At 41.3% G+C, this 24,743-nt stretch overlaps 1 protein-coding gene across 1 annotated transcript in view; it reads right to left on the bottom strand.

Annotated features, from left to right (window-relative positions):
- HMCN1 (hemicentin 1) overlaps nt 1-24,743 on the bottom strand; it is a gene marked incomplete at its 5' end in the record, with an annotated part of 184,673 nt that overhangs the window by 133,187 nt on the left and 26,743 nt on the right. The window contains 5 exons of the mRNA XM_082054335.1: nt 3,998-4,104; nt 5,812-5,983; nt 19,896-20,018; nt 20,345-20,503; nt 23,789-23,859. Coding sequence (XP_081910461.1) covers nt 3,998-4,104; nt 5,812-5,983; nt 19,896-20,018; nt 20,345-20,503; nt 23,789-23,859 — 632 coding nt within the window. The remainder of the gene's footprint in view (nt 1-3,997; nt 4,105-5,811; nt 5,984-19,895; nt 20,019-20,344; nt 20,504-23,788; nt 23,860-24,743) is intronic.

Raw genomic sequence — 24,743 nt, 5'->3', positions numbered from 1 at the left:
ATAAACCAGCTGTTGACAATACAAAGAAATATTTAAGTGTGCCAAACAACTCATGTTATCAAGCGTTAATTGGCAGTTAAAATTTCATTAGACAAATTCAGCAAAGTTTTCTTTTTATAGCTTTATGCATCTGTATAAAGAATTTATGGTGTGATTAAACTTTTCTCAGTTTTTTCTACGTCTTAAGTCACAGCCTTAAAATCATAGTGCAAAAAAAACCAATTCGGTGAATAAGTCAAGTAAACAATTCATAGAAAATTACATTGGGAAATTATTTCTCTTTTTGAATTATTCAGACCTTTGGATAATTTTGAACTTTTAAGGATAGAATAACCTTGTAAACTTTTATGATTTACTAGTAACAATAAATGCATCTATCACTGTCACAGTTAGGAGCTGGCAGTCTTATGCAAACATCTAAGAATAAACTTCACCCCCAAAGGATTGGTGTCCAATTAATATCTTTGACAAGTCTCTTTTCACTATTTGTAGTGTAACACTGATCGCTGGTATTGTACATTAGTGTTTCTCTTCCCACACTGGGCAAGCACGATAAAAAGAGCAAACACGTGTTTATCACAGATGTCAGGAAAAAACGCTTTCCTGTCTTGCAAACAATGCAAAATAAGACTGTCCAAAATGCACATATCTATAAACAAATAGATGAAAAAAATACACTTTTAAAAAAAAGCTCTTAATTTTCACACAACAGAAAAACCAAGCTACAATGGCTAAATATATTTTTAAGTGCATGGTTATATTTCTATATTTACAGTGATGGCAATACTTCAGCTTTAAGGAACGTGCTCATTCAGCAGGCATTGCTCTGGACTGGTTTGTTGTTACACCCCATCGAACCAGCTGCATTCAGCTACAAGAGCATAAGGAAACAGCAGCAGCCATGAGAGATCTGTCTCAATCACAAGAACAGCCAAGTTTTTCTGCTGATTTCTCCTTGCTTTTCCTCTCCTTTTTTTCCTTCCCCTATAATCTCTTGGTGGGTATCTCAGCAGTAGGACCACAGATCCGCTGTGTCTCACAGCCAGCTTGGAGGTGCAGAAGACACACACAGCAGCAGGACCATCTTTCTGAAGAAGCATCCTTCCTTCTGTACAAACCCTGACGTGTTTGCTGATAATGCTACAGAGAGAGGAGCCTCATCTTTGTGCCATTGCTCACCTGGGATCAAGAGTACTACAGCATAACTGGAAGGAAAACTTATTTATAAAATACACAGGCATGCACAGATTTGATGTCCTCGTAACTGAAGCACCTGAAGGCAACTGGAGGCATCCTGCTGCACAACAGGCAACTGGGTTGCATACTGTGTGTTTTCTTTTACTCCAACCTGTGATTCAAAGGCTTCGCTGAGCACTGAAACTGCACTAACACTTGTTTCTGGATTAAGGTGGGATCTTCTTGGACTGAACATTCTCCAGCTGATTTATGATCAGCTAATACTGTTTAGCTCACTGTGACTTATCACGCTAAAATGACAACTTTTTGCACTTCTAGGTAATAAGTACCTCTATAAGCTCTTTGCACAAACCTAATAAAGATCTGGTTTACTTATAAAAGTTAAAGTAATTGAAATATTTCACCTCTTTTTTGAATGTCTTATTCTCCACAGAATTGGAGACAGCATTACACTGAGCTTAGAAAAGAAAAAATAAAACACAAAAAGATTAACAACCCTCACTGCAGGAGCAGACTGATGCTCTGGCAGGGCCTGGTTCACATCCAGCTGAGTGCGCTGGCCCGGCTCCAGCTGAGCCACTTGGCAGCTTGCGCCGTGCCGAGCGCCAGCCCCGGCTTTCGGGGAGATTATTGGCTCTGCCGGGTGTTACACCGGGAGCCTGTAAGGGTGGCGAGCTGCTCTCTATGCAGTTCCTGGAATCCAGAAGCTGGGCAATGCAGCAGAGGCATACACAAGTGGTTCCACATGGCTCAGCTCACTTAGCAGGGCCAGGAGAGCTCACGCAGGGCTTTTCCTTTGTCTGCTCTCTCTTTTGCTGTGTTGGAGGGCACTGAACGTTCACTATACTGCATGCTGAACCTAAAAGACTCCAGCAAGCAACAGAGTTGAATACTAAGGCACTGACTGTAGGAAAAGTTCGCTCACTACCCAATATGTCTGATGGATTAAGTCTAGCAGGATCCAAACTTTTTTTTTTTAAACTTCAATTTTTAAGACCACCAGCGTATCTCTATACCAGGTTTTTCAGCATTTCTGGTCCTGGCAGCACAGACAGACATTCAAACAACTCTCCATAGAGCTGCTGACCTCAACATGCTTTTCTAGTTCCACTTCTGCAGCAGTATCAATAATTTCCTACAGTAATGTATGTGAATTAATAATCTTTTTCAAACTACCTCTGCACATATGGCACAGGCAATACACAACATGCATCCATTCCGCACACCTCATTGTGAAAATGGCTATAAAGGCACCTTACACGGGTGACTTCCCCTCCAAAAATGAGAATATAGTAGAATAGAGTAGTTCAGTTGTAAGGGGCCTATGCCAGTACAACTATTTCCATATCAATTTAGGAAAGCTGGGATCATGGTGCTTTACCTATTTAGAGACATACACAACTAGACAAAGCATGAGTTTAGGCCACAGTTACACAACAGAGTTGAGAAGATGATATAAAAACTTACAGTTCCTTATACTTCCCTTCCTCTCCCCCACCCTAAGCACATGTCACAACACGCTGCCCCCTACAAACTAGTTCAAGTTATAGATTCAGCTTTATTGGTCTGAAGATAATCTGTCCACAAAACACAATGAAATAGTGTGATTTCTACATAAACAGATTTTAAGGCGTGGTAGTGGAGTGTCATTTGTTAGTGTTTTGAAACATCAGCATCTAGCCATAAAAACAGTGTTGGGGCTAGTCCTTCAGCTTATTTAAATACTATCTTATTAATAGTGCAGTCCTTAAAGTTTTGACATTCCATTCACAGCTGGTGCAACTACATTTTGAACCACTGACTAAAAACACGTTCTAAAACAAAATGATTCACACATACTTTTCCTTATGCCAAGTCCTAAGCTTCATCTTCCAGTTTACCGCACTACAGTAAAAGTGCTCTCGCTCATCCCTACTATTGTTTCAGGTAAGCAATTTTTGGCCTGACATAGCGTGTTAACTTGAATCTCTGCTAAATCAGAGGTTAAGGCTAGTCTAAGCAATCAGCTTCCCGTTCCCGATCTGTATCTATTTTATGCATACATTTATTGATCTATAACTGGTAGATTTTTAGCTACACTGGCGTTAGATCACAGCCCTCAGCTCTTTGTGTGGCCCTCCCAGGAACACATGGCCAAAAGCAATGTTTAAACTCACGCTGTCACTCAGAGAAAAATCCCATCCAGCCCTAGATCTAAGTGGTCTGAGTTGGCCATAGTCAGTTCCAAGAAGAGCATTTCAACAGAGTCTTAACAATCGTTTCTTGTTATTACTGCTAAGCATGTTGATCTTCGCGTTTTCAAATCCTTTAGGGTCCATTCTGTGACCGTATGTGCTAGGATAGCACTCATATGAAAAAGAATCGTGTACATACTGTAGTATTTAAATAATTAAATATACATTTATTGACTTTGAGAACCTGCTAAATGAAGCCTCTGGCCTGCAAAGTGCATGTCATCTCCCTCTCCCATTCCTCCAAACATACTATACGCAAAGCGCCCCCGTGCCCACGCTCTTTACAGAGAGCATCTGCTCACTAGACTCCAAAATTCCGTGCTCACTTCATCCTTTTACCATCCCAAGGAAAAGGATGACCTAAAGACTGTAAAAATCTAATATGTTATCATCTTGATAAGTATTTTATGCTGTTGTCTTTAGAATATGTCACAAAGGTCAGAAAGCACATTCAGTATAACACAAACTCATCTATGGATATCTATGATAAATAATATAGTGAATCATTATACAGCCTCCTTATAAGCTATAGCATAAGTCATACATGATTTCTGTAATAACTTTACCTTAATTGTCCACGTTCCAGGCTCTGGATCTTTGACATTTACTACCTTTGCAGAGTTGTGAATATTTAGCAATTCATTCAGTCCTGATCCTTTACTGATCTGCTTGCCTAGAAAACCAGGGAGTAAATACAATATTGAGTAAATACAGTATGGAGTAAACACAGTATTGCCTAAAAAAAAGGAGGGGGTAAATATAACATTGTTCTTTTGTACCGATGTATTTTTGATACTTGACTTACTCGCCAGTTAGTGGTCAATGACATTTACGACAGTGATAATTCCCTGTAATTCTTTGCCAGAATACTAAAAATGCTCATTTATTCTCACCCTTTTCATTCACTTGGGAAATTTAATACGGCCCACAACAACACAGAGCTGCGGGAAACCTAAAAACTGTGGGCAAAACAAGTTCTTCACAGAAAATATTCAGCTCTTGGTGAAAGGAGGCAGCACAGAGACAAACTACAATAGCCTGAAGGAGATCTTATAACAGACTTACCCTAACCTGCCTGCTAGCTGCCAGCCTTCTTGCTCTTCCATCCTCTAGACCTACTTCAAGCAGGATAAACTCCACAAGTATTAATAAAAATACTGATAAGCCAGGTTCTCCTGGCAGAGGGGAATAGCATGTGACTAAGGGTGGGGATGCAGATGAGACCCTCACAGGGAATTCAGGCTGTTAGACATCATAGACATCAATAGAAAAGTGCAAGTTGTCATACTATAATTTATATGTACACCTATGCATACCAATATATGGATTTGGTTCTCTATAGAGGCGTTTTGCTCCCTACAAAGTACCATCAGCACCAAAAAACACATCTGGCTCTTTCAGAGCCCTAAAGGGAAAGGTGAAGTTGAGAGTGGGATGTCCTAGTGTTAATTTTTAGGAGCTCATTAGACGTGCCTCGACTAACCTCAGTGAATCTATGTGGATTTAGATGCATGGGGTGAACTACGAGAAAGGAAAATAGATAGAAAGGGTCAAAGCTTCAGCTAAGCCTGATGGTTGTGTGCAGGACCGTGTATTATCATGGTTTGAAGAGACACTCAGCAAATTCCCTTCGTATAAACAAAGAAGAATGACTCAGTGGGGGATAGACCAAATAATATTACAGGGAACCCCATCCTGTGCATAAAATACTTCCAAGATACAGAAACTTCAGCTACATCCTTAGCCAAAAGTCATTCAGTAAAGACAAAGTATTTCTGAATTTATTTCTGGAGTTCTGTTCCAGGTTCCTAAAGCATCAGCATAGCAATGGCCAGCAGATCTCTTCAAAATACCTTCAGTTACCAATTAGCATCCAAGTCTGTCATTGCATTCCCCATCACACATTGTTCAACCAGAGACAGGCACATGAAACAGAGTTTGATTCTGGATGCTCTAATAGTTCGAGGATCCAGACCTGGGTTTACCTTTCGCCACTTAAAAAACAACTGTCATGTATAACCCCTAAATGATGGTTCAGTGAATAGATAAATACATGAAAGCCAAAAGTGTCCAGAAATTAGGGATGCAAAGACACACAGTAAGAAAGGAGATGGAGGTAAGACGAATAGGAAGGATTTCCAGTTTCCTCTGAATCAAAAAAATGGAGCATTGGGAACAGTTTAAATATTGGCAGTGCATATATCCAAAGATACTGCATTAAAAAAAAAAAACAAACTAAAAAATATGCGGAAATCATGATACTGATTTTCAAAATGTGAAAGACATTTATGAATCACAAATACGGCCTTCCCTCTTACAGACAGCAGAGATGGTTTGTCTGGTTTTTTGCTATCACAAAAGAAGGTATAAACTACTTCACCTAATGGATCATGAATTTCAATGGCTGGTGAAGGACCACTCAAGGACACCGTAACCTCTTTCAGACTTGGATCAAAAGGGATCTGCCAAGTATTTACAGCCATGGTCAAATGGTCTGTAGACAAGAGATGCACTTTGGAGGCTTGAACGGCTTCTTCAACCCATTTTAACACCTAGAAGAGAAAACAGCAGTTCTTATTATACTGTCAACAGTATTTGCTGTCGAAATATTTTCTGCTGAAATGCTGTCTCTACTGTGTTGTAGAAATCCTGTGTTAACTTCTGTTATAATAGAAGATCCCTACTTTCACTGATGATGCAAGGGTACCACATCACCATGAGCAAACACAGCGGTAAAGGACTTGCCTAATGCAATCACCCAATGGACCCATTTCAACAAGGATATTCTGGAGATGGCACAAACAGGGTTTCCACTTGTATCAGGAACACACAAAGAGCACAGGAATAAAGAAAAGACAGCATTGCAGGAATATCCAGGGAACAAAGCACCAACATCAAAGCAAAGGTGTGCTTCAATTTCTGCTGTTCAGTGTAAGAATCAATATACATGATATCACAAAACAGCCTGGAAAAACAAGGAGCAAAACTATGTTGGTTTATCAGCGCAGTTATCAATTCTGAAGTGAGCAGGCTTATTTACCACATTAGGACAAATATATTTTTAAAATTACTAATACTTAAGAGACTCACAATTTTAATAGAAGATATTCCTGAAGCCATGATCAGCATGATGTTTAAAGAAGTACAGAAAAACACCCACATACACCTCCACACGACATCCACATGTACGCTTTTAAAAGGAATTAGGGATGCAAATCTATGCATATTTCTGATCATCAGCTAACTATTAATTGCCCGAAGCAAGAAGGAAAACTCCTTCATGTAGATGTACTGAGTAATTGCTATCTATAGGCTTTTTCAATTTGTTCCCCTAATACAAATTACTGTAAGTAGAGGTGTACATTATGATCTGCTTTAAGAGAAAAATAACAGAAGCAGCCAAAACTCAGAATCTAAGGTCTCACTCTTTCAACTAGTGCTGACTCAGAAGCTGAGCATCACCCAGCACCGTAAACGTGGCCCAGGCTCACAAAATGGTGTCATGCAAGTGGTGCCGGGTTTCCCAGAGCACATCACATACATCGCGTTTACCTCAGGTTTGTGGCAGGAAAGACAAAATGAGATGGTATTTTGCCCAAGTATAAAATTGGAACAATATAGGAGGATGATGCTGCTATAAAACGTGTGTATTTCACCTGATTTACCTGTGTGCTTAGTCTCGGTGGGCAGGTGCTGGCAGTGAGGCCGCCTCGCTGAGGGGAGACCAGGGGCTGCCCCACGCTGGACATGGCCAGTTCCAGCGGGTTCAACAACAGCCCCACAGCCCAGCCCCTCAGCCACACAATGTAAATGTAGTTAAGAAAGGGCAAAATTCTGCCTAGGCCATGAGGGGAAAAAAAGTGTGAGGAACAGTGGTAGGAAAGAGGAGAGAAGACAGGAGGCGGTGCCATGATGGGGCAGAGATCCCCAGCAGCTCATGGAGCAGGGATTGCCACAGCAGCCCATGGAGGACCCCACTAAAACAGATTTTTCCTGGCAAGACTGCAGCCCATGGGAGAGACCACAGAGAAGGAGAGGAAGAGTATGAGGAGGAAGGAAGGGCAGAGAGAACCTCCATGTGCTGACCAAACCCCCATCCCCTGCGGCACTGAGGGGACTCGGGAGCAGAGCTGAGCTCAGAAAAGGCGGGAAAGCTGCTCACGCTCGTCTGGGTTTCCCACTACCTGATTGAATAATTAAATACCTACTTTAATCTGCAACAAATTAAATTGCCTTAAGTCAAGTTTGTTTTGCCCTCAACAGTGATTAGTAAATGACTTCCCTGTCTTTATCTCAACGATATTCTTACTTTCTTCCCCTGTCCAGAGCGAGCAATGAGCTAAGTGGGAACTCAGCTGTTAGACACGGCAATCAAACTCCCAGTCTCCCCTTAAAAGAAACACCTGGCCTGTCAAAATAAACTATACTACATCCATGCTGTACATCACAGAGCTGCAGGGTGTTGTTTTTTAATCCCGTTGAAGCAATATCAGTTTCGTATAACATCGTGAATATGATTCACAGTAATAAGGAACCATGATTTTAGGTTACATTTAACCATTGCTGCATCCAGAAAAAAAAAACACTTTAAAAGGAGCTTCTGATTATGCCAGTTCAAAACTTGGAAACCAACACTAAATGAACGTGGACCTGTCACCCATCAGCAATGGAGGGACCTCGAGAATGAGTCCTTAGCTCTAGGACCTGATCCAAGACACTAACCCGAAATAGTCTCATTTCCATGGCTTGTTGGGCAAAATTTGCATATTTTACACAAAAAATGGGTTATACCATAGGCTTCTGCACAAGATAATTTTGCGATAGTAACTAGATTCTGGTCTGTTTTAAATAAAAATGTTGTACTATGAATGCCCAGGAACCCCACTGCAAATGTGGAAGAAGTTTCATAAGTGAAGGGCACCATTCAGAATGCATTTGAAATAGTGGGGGCACATTTTCATAAATTATGATCCCTCCACTAGCAGTAATACCTCACCTGAGACATGCCGAATGGTCCTGAAAAAATGTAAAGTGAAACAGCATTGACCATAGAACCACAGCGCTGTGTGCCCTCCTCACAAAGGTCTGTATAACAGTGAGGTACTCAGGCTTACTTTCAAAATAACATACAAAAAATCACAGTAAAATTAACTATACTACTTAAAACCCCTGAAGTACCATGACCCAAGAGAGAAATATGGTTTCTGCAACAGCTATTCAGCAACTCAGCTTGCTTTAGACAAGCCTGGAATGAGAATCACAAGACTTTCAAAAGATCCAGCTAATTTTAAGTTTTACCTTTCGAAATTCTACATTTGGGTCCAAAAATGCTTCCAAAAGAAATTTCAATCAGTTCTATTCACATATATTGAGATGAGTATGACACTTTTTTGCACATGGCATATGGAAAGGTTTCCATTTAGTTCCAGGATCTTAACCGCACATTTTTTAAACAAATTGTAAATTTTAATGAACCTACATGAATTTTCAAAGGAAAGGAATTTTCCAGTCTAGCTTAAACTCATTTCAAAAGACTTATGCAAAATAAGTCACGAGGTAAAGCATCATTGCAGGAGCTTTGCCAATATATACAAGAATTGGAATCACATTGGTATTTGCGCACAAAATCTTTCTTAAGCTCAGAAGGGTTAATATTACATACCTGAAAATTGGTCAAATTACATTGCATAGCAACACAGATACAATAGGGTGGGGGAAAAAAAAAAAAGAAAAACACCAAAACACAACCAACCACAGTTATTCCCGAATAGAAAACACCAATGGAAAGAGCAGGCAATTCTACCTAGGTCAATCTGTATGCACTACTAAAGCTTACAAACCATCTCTCCACATCATAAAGCATCACAAGATACTTGCTGAGGATTGCCCTAGCCCATTCCTGCATTGAATGAGAGGTGACTTAAGTTTGTTAGATGTTAGAGAAGCTCACCTACGGCAAAGAAACTTCCCTAACATTAGAATTATGATGATAAAATTACCAATTGATAGCATACAAGCACACATGAACCCAGTGATCCAAAAGCACTTTGTTGACCCTTGGCAGCACCCGCAACAAGGAAAGTGCATCTTGAAAGCAGATTCCTGGCAATGACACTATTCCAGCAGCTCTTTCCAAAATATGTAAAACAAAACCTAACGGCAGTCATGCTGATTATAAAATGCGCCTGCAGCCAAATGATGACCTTGCTATTGGTTACTTCCTTGGGGCGCTCAGGTTCTATGTGTTGGTTTTTAGATGTTGTATTTCTTGAGGACAGGCGCATGAAGGGATTGTTTCTGAGGTGAAACCAGCATGAAGAATTCCTCCCTCTTCCCTCCTTGCAACTGCTTGTTCTCCTTCCTGAAGTTTACCACCCCTGCTTACCGTTTCTGGAGATCACTGGAATCACAGAATCATTAAAAGGATCTGGATTGAAAACAACCACAGTCTCCAAAGCTCCATCGCACACGACTTCAGCAAAAGAATTTAAGACAGATCCTTGCAGCTCTAAAACATTTCGTGCCTGCTGTGGTTTTTGTTCCCTAATTACATCTCTCAGCCTACGACACTGTATTAATTCCTTTTACAACACATATTGCTTTCATACAGCGTAGTTCACTTGGCACCACTGCACGTTACCTCTACAAACCTGGGAGGCAAGTGGGAAGGCTCTCCACTGGGAAGTTTATCAGCATGAAACCACTTATTTCAAAACACACATCTAATCAAAACAAACAGTTTTATAAGCCCCAGATATCCTTTTCGACAGACAGGCTTGCTGAGCCATGGAAATTGTCACAAAAGCTCACTTTATTCGAAGGTAAATTATGTGAGGCCTTGTAGTCTCTCATGGGAAACACAACAGTTATTTAATGATGCACCACAGTCTAGCGCACTTTGAGAGAACACTGAAGAAGACTTTCAAATTAGAAAAGGAATTTTTGCTAAAGAAAGATGAGTAATTTCATAAAGTCAATTCAGATGACACTCTGCTGCAAACATACCAACACCAATTCAAATGGCGTTGGGAAAAGAAGAGCCTGGCTTGCACCCCAACTACTCACCGCTCCGTGGCTGAAACAACTGCCACCTTTCTCCAAATCCCAGACTGTCAGCATCTCCTGGGCGTGTTCTGGTATCAACTATTTTGGGGTGTGGACAGGAACCACATCCGAGGTTTCGGTTTCTTTGTTGAGGCAACCCAGCAGGGTTCACTGCATGGGACCAGGCTGCTTTTCATCAAGGAAGACTGTGCTGCCATCCAGCAGGACCTGGACAGGCTGGAGAGTTGGGTGGGGAATAACCTGATGAAATTTAACAAGGGCAAGTGTAGAGTCTGTCATCTGGGCAGGAACAACCCCAGGTTCCAGTAAAGGCTGGAGAATGACCTATTAGAGAGGAAAGGGACCTGGGGTCCTGGGGACAGCAGGGTGACCATGAGCCACCACTGGGCCCTTGTGGCCAGGAAGGCCAATGGTACCTGGGGTGGATTAGAAGCGGGGGGTGGTTAGTAGATCGAGAGAGGTTCTCCTGCCCCTCTACTCTGCCCTGGTGAGACCCCATCTGGAATATTGTGTCCAGTTCTGGGCCCATCAGTTCAAGAAGAACAGGGAACTGCTGGAGAGGGTCCAGCACAGGGCAACAAAGATGATTAAGGGAGTGGAGCATCTCCCTTATGAAGAAAGCTGACGGAGCTGGGTCTCTTTAGTTTGGAGGAGACTAAGGGGGTCCTTATTAATGTTTCTAAGTATATAAAAGGTGAGTGCCACGAGGATGGAGCCAGGCTCTTCTCGGTGGCAAACAATGATAGGACAAGGGGTAATGGGATCAAGCTGGAACACAAGAGGTTCCACTTAAATTTGAGAAGAAACTTCTTCTCAGTGAGGGTGGCAGAGCCTGGCCCAGGCTGCCCAGGGGGTTGTGGAGTCTCCTTCCCTGGAGACGTTCAAAACCCGCCTGGCCACATTCCTGTGTGACCTCACCTGGGTGTTCCTGCTCTGGCAGGGGGACTGGACTGGGTTATCTTCTGAGGTCCCTTCCAATCCCAAACATACTGTGATACTGTGAGGATATGCCATACCAGAAACTGGGGTGAAACCTCCCTGGTAAAATGCAGTAAATAGTTCACGGGTACACAGTCCAATCAGGTCAGAAATCTAACCTGAAGAGCACATATTACTGTCTCGATGAGTCCATCAATAACGGAAAACACAGGTCCAAGGGATAAGCTCATGCACCACTTTGCCAAAGCTAAAGAGCAAGTGAACTCCTACTACACAATCTGTCAGCAGAAAACAGAAATAAATTTGTACACATTCACAAGATGACACATTTCGGAAGCTGTAAATCACAATTATTTGATTCCTTACGTATTTTCCAGCACAGCTGGGAAAGCTTGTCAACAAAATTACGTTTAAACCAAGTCGGAGAGAGATGACATGTCTGAGACAATGCTGGGGACACACAGCTACCAGTGCACAACAACAACAAAATAGTATTGACATAACTGAAGGCCACCAAAATTGGTATAGCTAGATTCTTTAAGAAATCTCAATATAAGGAATTAGCTATATTCTCTTTCCAAGAGAAGGGAACATTTTCCACCATCTCCACCCTCCTCCCACCTCTGACTCTCATTTTAAAAATCGAAAGGTTCATTCAAAAACTATCCAAATCCACTAGACCAGCTGAAGGTTTGAGTTACCAAATAAATGGGAATGTAACGCAGTTCATCTCATTTCTTTAAAGCAGTAACGCACACCAAAAGCCAAAAAAAACCCAAACCAAAACACCAAACCCAACCTATTTTGATGTCCCTTTGCTTTCAAAAGGCTTCAAAATGTCAGCTTCAAATAAAACAAACCAACCAATTAAAACAAACAAAAAACCAACAGCTCAGTCTTAGAGTTGTAGATCAATTTAAACCAGCTGAGTTTAAACTGGATGGCTGAGTACACCCCACATTTTGTGGTCCCTGCTGGAAATAGACAATTTGCAGGCAATGAAAACAAGTTCTGGGTGTGTAAGAAAATTTGAACGTTTACCAAGATCCAATCTGAGTCCAGAGCACAGATTGAGCTCAAACTTCTCTTTCTTAAATTCTTTACCAAGCTGGTTTTTGTTCTTAATGAAAACAGTCTTCCACTAGGCAAGAGATTTCTAGACACCTTTACTCATCTGCAATAGTTTGATAATTTACCTAATGGAATAGAAGTAAAATTAAAAGACAAGTAGTGTCATAGTTTCACCTCAGATGTGTAAGATTAATTTTGAGGATACCAGGTTTCTATCTGTGTATCTTACAGGATGAGAACATTTATCTGCTCTTGAAGGAGGGAAATACGCTCCCTCATGAGGGAAAAAGTTATCTTAAAAAGAGTTTGCATCTTCTATTTTTGAAATCAATGGAGTAAAAGTAAGGCTAGAAAAATGGGTAATATTTCTGAAGTGCAAGCATCCACATTTTATATTTTGATTTATTGGGAAATAAAAGTCAAGTGGAACTGGCTCAAGATTCTCAGAGAAGTCCAACCAACACTAAACATTAAGCGCAGGCTCTCACACACACATTATGCCAACTATGTCTGACCTTAGGCATATGGAAAAGTATTCCCTTATATAAATATTAATCTAGCTATATAAAGTATCATTTTTAGACTCTCTGATTCCTATAATTGTACTTTGACCAAGCTGACAAGGGTTCTGTCCTCATTCTTGTATTTTTAGCTTATGTTACATTGGCCACACCACCTTAATCTCTTTATTCTCCTTAACCAAAAGGGCAATGACACCACATTTCTGCCTCCCAGAAGCATTATGTGAATGGATACAGTAATGAAGTACTTAGATCCTACAGCAGCTGCTGTAAACCTTGGCTAAAATTCCAGTTTATTAAGTGTATGCAGGTTGGCTGATGACCCTGAGGCTACTTCAGAGTTCTCTTATGGCAGAAATTACCCTTAAAATGTGTCACCCCAGGGAAGAATTATGTTGTGCAACTGGCATTTCAGAGAAAAGAAAGCAAGCACACCTTTGTTTTTCACCCAAATACATATCAGCAGTAGAAGCTACTGAGACTGAGGAAGGGCCTGAAATTCAGAGTGAAACCTGCCTTCAGTTTTTGAGAGTTTTTCAAGTTCAAAAAGGAAACTGGAAGGCAACAGCTGCCTTAAGTCTGGCAGAAACTTGTTTGGATAGTTCAAATTTTCCCCAAAGGTAATTCCGAGAGATCCATTTCCCAACCCTGCCACTCCGAACAGGTTTGCAATAGTGCTGCAACACTGCTTGGGAAGTAGATGTATTTTTTTGTCTTCACTTGGGACCCTTACAGAAAGCCCCAAAAACAACAGCAGCTTTTGTCGTTCTGCCAAAACGTGACTTGATGAATATTGGTAGAGGGGGAAGGGCAAATACAGAAATAATTTCTAACATGTCCCTAGAGAATTTGCTCTTGCAACCTGCCCTGCTGTCAGGTCCTGTCTTGGAATGCATACTGAAACCTGGAGAAATCTATGGAGCATGGTCTCTAGTCCCATTTGTTTATTCTGGGTCTTAAGAATCTTTCTCAAACAGTCAAAGCATCAGGTTTTGCAGTTAACTGTTTCATTGCTTATGGAGATGTCGGTTCATACTTCCACCCAAAGAGAAAAATAATGCTTTTAAATGCATGTCTAAAATTTGATTGACAGTGCATGTGAGAATTATACTACGAAAGTAAATCGTAAGTTATACAGATCATTCTAATTACATGTATAAAAACCACACGACCGAAATGTTTATTACTGTTGAACCTCAAGCTCTTCGAAGCCTGGAAACACAAGAACACAGCTGTCCTTAAAACATCCTTTTGCAGTTCCTTTATGTACATATGTCCTTACGTACATTTGTCCTTATGTACATGATCACAGTCTGTTTTTTTCCAGAGAACCCAAGTTCAATACAAACAGAGGAAGGACAGCTGTAACTATTTCTTTTTCTCCCGTTTGGCATTCACTGAACAATACTTATCTTCTGAGTAGACACACGCCCTTGAAGGCAGCACTCAGCCATGAACCATTCCTCCTTCTTCTTCTCCAAAAAAGCACACTGACTAGGTTGGGACACAACGAGAAGGCGAGAAACAAAGCTATGCAAGAAACCTTCACTTTAAGCTGTAATTTTGAGCTTTTGACTTTTGTTATTCTTGTAAAGCAGTAGAGGGGCCTTTTACATTTTTAACAAAGTGAAACAAAATTGAAATTTGCTTCCTCATGTAGGATCATGCAAACAGATGCTTGGTTCACACACAATACTTCATACTAACCTGAGCACGTAGGTAGAACTCCTTGGTTACCATCCCCTGTGAGGACCAACAGCCAGGAGAAATAGGATCCTTTTCCAGTGACTTTGAGACGTTTCTGTTCACAGCAAAAGAAGAATCCTGGACTCCATTCCTGATCCGCATGAACTTACAGACGTGGATCTTCTGCACCTTCCCCACACGTATGACCCCTTTTGCAGCATCTTTTTAATATGTTCTGTTACCCGTCTCATCCCATCCCTGTCTTCAGTCCCCTTCCCAATCTCCTCCTTTTATTCACAGGCTTCTCAATCCAATTCCAAACTTTTTTTTTTTTCCCATCTAGTCTCATCCACCTTTCAAGTCACACAACAACAACCCCTTTTTCCAAAGTCAACACTGTATCTCCAGTTTCCTTCACAGTTATTCGCATTTCTACTCCCGTCAATGGAAAATCACAGAATCACAGTGTCAGGGGTTGGAAGGGCCCTGGAAAGCTCATCCAGTGCAATCCCCCCATGGAGCAGGAACACCCAGATGAGGTTACACAGGAAGGTGTCCAGGCGGGTTGGAATGTCTGCAGAGAAGGAGACTCCACAACCTCCCTGGGCAGCCTGGGCCAGGCTCTGCCACCCTCACCAGGAAGGAGTTTCTTCTCATATTTCAGTGGAACCTCCTGTGTTCCAGTTTGCACCCATTACCCTTTGTCTTACCATTGGCTGTCACCGAGAAGAGCCTGGCTCCATCCTCCTGACACTCACCCTTTCCATACTGATCCCCATGAATGAGTCCCCCCTCAGTCTCCTCTTGTCCAGCTCCAGAGCCCCAGCTCCCTCAGCCTTTCCTCACACGGGAGATGCTCCACTCCCTTCAGCATCTTGGTGGCTGCGCTGGACTCTCTCCAGCAGTTCCCTGTCCTGCTGGAACTGAGGGGCCACAACTGGACACAATATTCCAGGTGTGGTCTCCCCAGGGCAGAGCAGAGGGGCAGGAGAACCTCTCTGACCTACTGACCATCCCCTTCTAATCCACCCCAGGTACCATTGGCTTCCTGGCCACAAGGGCCCAGTGCTGGCTCATGCTCATCCTGCTGTCCCCAGGACCCCCAGGTCCCTTTCCCCTACACTGCTCTCCAACAGCTCATTCCCCAACTTATACCGGAACCGGGGGTTGTTCCTGCCCAGATTCAAGACTCTACACTTGCCCTTGTTCTATTTCATTAAATTTTTCCCTGCCCAGCTCTCCAGCCTGTCCAGGTCTCTGATGGCAGCACAGCTTCCAGTGTCACCCACTCCTCCCAGCTTGGTGTCATCAGCAAACTTGCTGACAGTCACTCTATTCCCTCATCCAAGTCATTGATGAATATATTGAATAACACCGGCCCCAGCACTGCCCCCTGAGGCACTGCACTGGATACAGGCCTCAGCTGGACTCTGCCCCAATGACCACGACTCTCTGGCTTCTTCCCTTCAGCCAGTTTACAGTCCACCTCACTACCTGATCATCCAGACCACACTCCCTCAGTTCAGCTGTGAGGATGCTGTGGGAGACTGTGTCAAGGTAGATCACATCCACTGCTCTGCCATCATCTATGTACATGGAGAGTCCATGGCTACTTACTTTAAAAATCACCCAGAAAGCTGTATTTTTAAGCAGCCTAGGAAAAATCTTCCCTTCTTACAGGAAGGTTAGAATAAGAAAAGCAAGTAAGTGTTTAAATACTAAAAGAAATGGAAAACGGCTCCTCAGTAGCTCAGTTCTTGTGAACTCCCAAGTTTTAGCCGTGCTGATCAGTCCAGTTCGTCGCACACAGTAATGACTCATTTGTACCACAAACAATCAAAATTACCTGGAGGCGTGAACTGAACCACCAATGACTAATTAGTCACCACTATTTTTAAGCTGGACCAAATTCATGCTCTGCTGATGATCAGTGTTCATCATAACACCAGCCCTGGCATCGGGACAAACCTTTGGGCATCAGAATCATTTACAGGAATTTCTCTGCAGAATTCCATTACGAGGGGAACAAGTAAGTGTGGTGTAACATAACTTCAGTTCAAGCCAAAATTAGTACCTTCTGGAAAAGTACAAATAAAATTGGATATGGTTATGAAAATACAGAATCTGGTCCTAAAAGAATTTAACCCATGTTTGATGGGTGTTCTCAATTTAATTTTGAGGAATTATTGCAATTTAAGCCCTAAGACTCCAAAAGGAGCCACAGAACCCCACTGCAAGAAAGGAAATCTCACCCTAAAGAAACACCTTTCAAGATCAGGACTGAAATGTTTGGATAAAACAAGCATAATAACCTTTCCAAGACACTGGAGACCAAACGAGAACACTACTGTTCTTTGGGATGGAAGGACATCCATTTTAATTGAAAACTACGTAATTAAGTTGTAGTTAAGTACGGCAGTATTCACAGGTTGTTAGTAGAAAAAGAACTTCAAAACCAAAGTCTGAATAGTAAACCTTTCTCTTTTAAGGACTCTGATCACTAAACATTTTTCCTCCTTTATAGATGTCTCATTAGAGAACTCATCAAATTTTACCCAATACACCGAAAGCATATTTGGTCTCTTCCTATTATAAATCTGGCATCATTTTTGAGTACAGGAGTTACCTCTGGAGAAGATGGTACACCTGACACCCCAAATTAAGGAAAAATCTAGAAGAAATGTAGAAGACAAAACCAAAACTTCGGACTTTAAGAATACTCTTATTAATTCTTATTAATCTTATGCATAGAAACCCTGGCAAATTTGTCAAAATATGACCTTCCTCTCCTTCTGTTACAAGAGTTTCATTCAGTAAATAAGTGGGGATGGAGGGGATGGAGGGGATGGAGGGGATGGAGGGGATGGAGGGGATGGAGGGGATGGAGGGGATGGAGGGGATGGAGGGGATGGAGGGGATGGAGGGGATGGAGGGGATGGAGGGGATGGAGGGGATGGAGGGGATGGAGGGGATGGAGATACAGATTTCACACTGTGCTGGACTGAACCCAACACAACTTTGTTAACTGACAATAATTTTGACCAAGGAGGTAACTGCAGTATTTGAGACCATAACATCTTTTTCAGAAGTGAAAAAAGGCCATAAGTTTTCTCAGTCTTCTCGCAAACACAAACTCTGGCTAAGGATCAAGTATTGTTTTGCTGTGTTTCCTTGTAGCTAGCTTACAGTATTGCTTCACTCCGCACTTAATGCACAAAGGGCAAGGATGAGAGTAAATGGTTTGATACTTTATACACTAAAAATAGCTTTGTTTGGGTTTTTTGAGGGTAGAACAATCAAAAGTGTTTTAACCAAACAAGACATTGGTTTGGCAGAGAATTCACAGGCAGTGACTTTGTAGCTCTCTCCTAATCTCCAATTCAGCATTGGCTGTCTCTAGGCCCAAAACAGACAATATATTTTAGCATTTATAAACTTCATTCTTTACACATCATTGACTACTCAGATAAAAGGGAGGGCAAGTTTTATTTCTGGAGGATATACCATAAACTGCTGGTGCGGATTACTACTACATGTCCTGTTCATTTGCACCCACCCGTCGGTGGATACGCTCCTCACAAACAGGATTTCTGGTCCAGAACCACAATCTGCAGTGAGGGTTTTCTTTGGGACAACAGCTTTTTAGCAAACTCTTTTTCACAGTCCTTTGGCCCAGACCTAACTTTATGTAAGGTCCCATGAGCCCTAAAATTATTTCAGAGTGCTTTGGTTTTAATTCAAATTGTTCAGCAGTTATTGTGGAAGACTTCTGAAAGTGATGGAGAGGTTTTTGCTGTGTTTTGTCTTTTTTTGAGCCCCAGATTTGCTCAAAGAAATGCTGAGATGAAGCGGGAAAGGGGTGAAACTGGTTACCAAAACCCCCTGCTCAAAACCTGACTCAGAGCCTAACAATTTGAGCAGAAACTGGTATTCTTGGCAATGGGTAAGTGCCACAAACCAGAACAGGGCAGGTCAGCTCCAGCGGAGAAAACAGCATCACCCAGAACCTCCAAGTTGCTCTTTCTGCTCACTTCTGCCTCCCCAAACCAGAAGAAAACAGAAAGAAAACAATCAAAGAAAAACTTGATCCTCAAACTTCAGTCCTGGCAAAGAGCATTTCCCATCGGCGGTGTCATGATCTCTATAAAGGGATTTCATAGTCTCACAGTGAGAAGTTTTGCCCATCATACACAAATTATTACAAAATGCAGGTCAGGACGTGCACAGTCCCAACAGCTAATTTGTTTTCCTCTGACTTTTTACCCATCTGACTGTGGGAGGATAAATCCTCTGGGAAGTGCCTCCCTTCCATCACCTTCACATCATTGCCAATACCTTATAACATCCCTAAGAAGAACTTCAATTTTTCTAGGCAATAACAGTAGAAAACTGCAACGTATCTCCAACATTTGTCGTTGCCCAAACTCTATGAAAGGAAAAGGAAAAAAATGAAGCAAAGTTGTATTAAAAACCTCATCTAGTTATTGCCTATACCAGCAAGTCAAAGGAAAACGTTTACAACACTTACAAACAATTCCAGCTCCCCAGATAACTAACATGTGATTTCATCTCCCTCCAAATCATTTTCTCATATGCTATTAAAATTTCACTCACTGCAGTTTGCAAAGAAAAGAGTCTTTCAAGGCTGTGGGCCAGTAATCACAATTACCAGTAAGTCAGCAGCGCCGTCAAAACTACTGAAACAATAAACTTAATTAGAGAGTTACCACTGTTATTTTGTGAACTATGGAAACCTGCCAGCTCACACCTCTCTGTCCATAACCTTACCTATGTGAGGAGTATTTTTGTCCAGGCTTATTTGGAGTAGTAAAGCTACTTGGAGCACAGAATTGCTCCTTATTTTCAAGCCTTTCCCTCCTAGAAGCCTCTGGCACAGGCAGAGGGAAGCTGGGGAGGTTCTGCTTAGATAAGGCAGTTTTCCCTTCCCTGATATAAAAAAGCCTCGCAGAATTGCATCCTGATATAGCAGATGGAAAAAGAAGGCAGGGAAAGCTGGCAGGGAGGCCACTTACCAACAGCAGAACATTTAGAATTTCTCCTTATTCTCCTTAACTCACCATTGGGGTCATTTGAGTAGAGTATAAGAGTATAAGTATATTCATGTAGCGTATAAGCCCTTGCCTTGTTTTCTCCACGTATCGCAGAATTCAAGCAAAATTACCTCATTCACTTGTTTTTTGTCCAAGTGAAAAACTTGACCAGAACTCGTTGAGGCAATTTCTTCATAGACCTTGTAACCAATATGATCCCTGTCGTCACAGTCTCCAGTCAGCACAAATACTACCTGTGTTAAAAATATATAGATAAATTAAAAAAAAAATCATTTGGTACACGGTGCAAAGTTTGGGAAAACATTGCAAAGACAGCATTAAGGCATGAAAACAAAAGAATTGTATCGCTTGGCCTGGAGTCATGTTACTTTGCGTGACGGACAGCCCTGTTGCAATCACTGCTGATGGAAAAAATAATGGAGAAGAGAAAGAAAGGACAAGATGTAAAATCTATAAAAAGATTTCACTGAGTCTCACACAGAAGGATTTAACCTTTCAATATTGAGAAAACAGGGTATTAAACACATAAACCAGCTGAGAATGCAAAGCCCCTCGGTACCTGCGATTGTTTCTGTTGGATGAGCTGCAGCACTTCATGGGTAAGTCTATAATCCTTGGAGCGGGCATCAGTAAACACATAGATGAAGGAACCAGGAAGAGAAATTTCCAGAGCGATCTTTATCGCGCCGATGCTCATCTCTGGACAGTCTCCGCCACCCTGTTCACAAGTAGAAGAAAAAGAAAGCACACATTACTTTCTTTTGGGACATTCAAGGCAGATACGTTCTCCGCTTCTAATAATACCTTCGCTTTTATTTATCCTAAGTATTGTACCATTTCTGCAGACAATTCCTTAGGGAAAAGCAAGTCAAAGGAAGGGTTGTGGTTAGTCCTGAAAAATGCTTGTGTGGTGGTCACTCCTGTATTTTCTGGGAGCACCATGTTTAGCTCTGTTTCCTACACTCACATGCTCCCTGACTGGCTGACAATTTAATTCTTCTTCCAAGTATGACTTGATTTAAATTTACATGAAAGGATCAGTTTCTCTTCCTAAATTAAGAATTAGAGGAAAATACTGTTTAGATAAAAGTTCACTTTGCCTTACATAAAAATTAATTGGATGTATTGAAGACAGAATTTTCCAAGGAGTTGAATACGAACTGCAAAACCTGCCCCTGTAAATGGAAACATCTCTGCACTTTCAAGATTAAATATGGAAGTTATTCCTTTTATTTCTACGGTCAACATGCCTTTGCACACACACAGATCTCCACAGCCTGGGAAGGAGGAACAAAGATAATGCAAGTGTTGCGTCTGATTTTAATTCTCCAAGTGCTGTCAGAAATTCTGTTTTGAGGTTAAACACTCAGACACATAAACCAGACAACTCTTGCCTTCCACAGTCTCCCAGTCCTTAAGAATTTCGGCTGTCCCCAACAAAATGTTCACGTCAGTAACCATTTTTTATCTACTAGTATCTTCAACCCCATTTCAAAGCAGGAATATCAATAAACTCCTCATCTACGTTGAAGAATAGGTACTTTGCCATTGTTCTCTTTATAAATCAGTGCTTTCTAAGTCTAGTCTTACGTTTCTGGGGAAAGCAAGAAGTAGACTTCAGACTGCCTGAAATTCAAGAGGGAACTCTCCAAAAAACATTTGACACCCGTCAGATCTTTATCTTGGCAATGTGTATATGATCCTACGGGACCGATCAGTATATCCAAGTTATTTCTTTCCCGCTCTTGCAAAGCGTCACCTTCAGCAAAAGGCTCTTCCACATAAATATTTCATTTATAGGCGAAGTCAAGATAAGAGCTGATTTCTACAGACACCTATTTGGAACAATAAAAACCCAACTTTATTCCCACTTCAAGTCCACTAAATTATTGTCTCATGAAATATTCTACATGGCAGCATCTATTTTCTATACATAACAGGGAAAGCACTGCTGAGCTAAATGGTTATTCTGAGAAGAAGTGTGAACAGAGGGGTATTCTCAAAAGGCAGCAAGGCAGAACTATGAAACAGAACTGTGCTAGCTTTATTTAAAAAAATAATAATACTAAGAAAAATTTCCATTAAATGTTTCCTGCCTTTCTCTCCAAATTACAATAAAATATGGCTACAACTACCTTGTGAAGCTTTCTGGACAAACAGAGGTGAGTAAAGCTCAGCAAGTCTCATTTTCTGTTCAGTCTGGGCAGCAGAAAATGTAGAAAATTTAGGTTGTTAGCTCAGCTAATCTATAGTATTCACATTTCTTCTCTCTAAATTTGATACCTATATAACTATATACTTAAATGGCATTGTCTCCACCTGCAAAAGGATGAATTTGGTATCTGACTTAAAAAGCATTATCAACAACTCCTACAGAAGACTGTTTTCATTAAGTTGTCATTTTTACACTGAGAAATACTCAAATAAGGCCTTGTCGTAACTGCTGGTGCAAGTGTGATGGCATCTGTATCACAGGATCATGAGACACTCACAACTATGTGAATATACTTTGAAAGGTTTTTATATGGACAAGATTCAAGTATGTTGCTTATACAAGTAACTACCCATTGTTAAAAGCGTATTTAATACGAGAACACACAAAAAACCTGGTTAATGCTTAAAAAAAAAGACACTAAGAAGTCACTGCTGCCCAAGTACAAGTTATTGTCATGCTGTCCATAGGGATGATTCAAAAGATCATCTAGTCCAATCCCCCCCATTCCGGCACCTTTTTTAACTGTCTTTCTAGGAAAAATACTAAAAACAAACACGTAGGAAGTGTGAACATTTTCTGGGAGAACTGAAGATGCCTTATCAGTCCTGTTCTAATCGCTTTGTAAATTTCTGTTTTCACCAGTGTAAGGAATTAATGCAAGTCAGTGAAAAACTTAATTCAGCTGAATGAGCACATATTGAAATTAATGCCAAAATATGCAACCAATCGGGATTAAAAAAATCTGAAATTCATTAGACAGTAACTTTTAAACAAGCTGCTTGTAACTGAAGAGTTTAATTCCCAAAAGCTTCACCTACATCATATACTTTTTAGAAATAGCTGCAATTATTTTCCAGTACAGCTGTTTAGAAAACAAAAAAGTAAAGACTGGAAGGATTTTTAAGGTTTGCATTTCCCTGTGAAGGAGAAAGCCCCAAGGGTTGGCATTTTACATACTATTGTTTGCTCTGAATTTTCATCTTTCTGCCAACTTTTAAACTACTCATTCTTCCCAAACGAGCACTTTTGGCTTTCAAACAGCCTTTTATTGCTGGACTTACGCCACGTGCCGGTTTGTAAAAGACGGTTGTTTCAGATGGGAGAGCCTGCCTGGCATTACTGACCCCACCAAGGTTCTCCACAGGTCAGAAGCGTTTTGCTTGATTAGAAGATAATCTGATCTTATTTCCTTTCAGAAAGGGCAGCTCCACTCCAATACCTCTCTTTCCTTCCATCATTGTCACCCAGGGAAACTCCTCCAAGGGAGATACACAGATGTGCCAGTCCCAAAACTGCCACTAGGCTCCATTTGCGAAGACGAGCGCCCAAGTCAGCCTGATGCTTTTGAATCGGTAGGTGCTGAGTAACGCACGGCAGCGAAGGCAATACCTAAGTCGTACTCAATGGGTCTTACAGTCCTTTTGTAGCTAAATCACTTAATTCAAGCTACTGAAGGGTTTTCATGAGAAATAAGTCTTAGAACACAATAAAACAGTTCATAAAAGCGTCTGTGAACAAGTGGCAGAACTATTAAAATGCAAAATAAATGTCAGCATTATCTAACTATTCTTGTGTTATTGAACAGTTCACATACGTTGACGCAAACCAAGACAAAGTAATTAACTGCAATCATAAATTAAGATGACAGCTTGTGCAGGCAAAATGCCAGAGGTAGATGCCTACACCCTGATGAACCATTGTAGCTGAAACATCAACACAAGAAGAAAGATGAGAGGGAGGGAATGGGGCCTTTGCTAGAATCACATAGAGAACAAACAAGTTACTCACCTGAACATAAAGTTCCCTGAGTTCAAACTGAAATTTCTTGGGATCTGTGGTTATCGTCACCGGCCCAATTTCTAGGATGAAAAAAAATAGGAAAGTATGAGGAGAGCACCAAGTTATCAAAAGACAACTGAAGAGCTGGCTGCTTCGGATTCATAAAAATCTGGTAGCGAAAAACAAAATAAAGCATTAAACAGAAAGGAATAATTGAGAATGATATACTGATATACTATGATTCCAAATCTAGCAACTAATACCACAGCAGAACTACCAACTTCTAGGTGTCTTGAACATCCAGAGGCACACAAAGCACTCTGCATTGTGTTTATTTCACATTCGCTTTTGAGCAATCATTTAATTGAACAGAAAACATGTGTTAGCTTCACTGACTGGTGTTAAAGAGGAAAAAACAGATGCCACATCTCTTGCCTGAAAGAATACGTACCCTCTAGGTACAGAAGTCCAGTGGGAGCCCAGTGCCCAACCTCAGCATATCCAGCAGCAGTTGCCAGAAAGAACAGAAGCAGAATCAACTCTATTTGTGGCGATTGCCATGTCTTTGTGTACTGAGAAATGGCAGGACATCAAACTGAAGTTACAGCAGCACATATCTGAGCGTTTCCCAATCACACCAGCTGTGCCACAAGCCTCCCTCTGCCCCTTCAACAATTGCCTTCCTAATTGGTATCAAATGTGATTCTAAGCAGCTGTTTTCCTCCGGCTGTGATTTCCTGACACTTCACCTCCATGTGCCCTGGCACTCGTGCGCTTTGGTCTTTCCTGCCCTGTGCTGGTGCCAGTAATTGCACAAATGTAGCTCAGCAAGCTGGCTCAGGGCGCTAGGCCAGGAATAAATACATAAATACACAGGCAGACACAAAAAGAAAAAAAAAAGGTAATACATTTCTGCTGGTTTAGTGCCCCAAAGCGTTCATAAAGAGGTCGGCTGAGTACCAGC

The sequence above is a fragment of the Streptopelia decaocto genome, assembly GCF_964273445.1.
Source record: "Streptopelia decaocto genome assembly, chromosome: 5".
Taxonomy (NCBI): domain Eukaryota; kingdom Metazoa; phylum Chordata; class Aves; order Columbiformes; family Columbidae; genus Streptopelia; species Streptopelia decaocto.
Note: the sequence above shows the minus strand (reverse complement) of the source record. Positions and strands in the feature narration are given on the sequence as shown.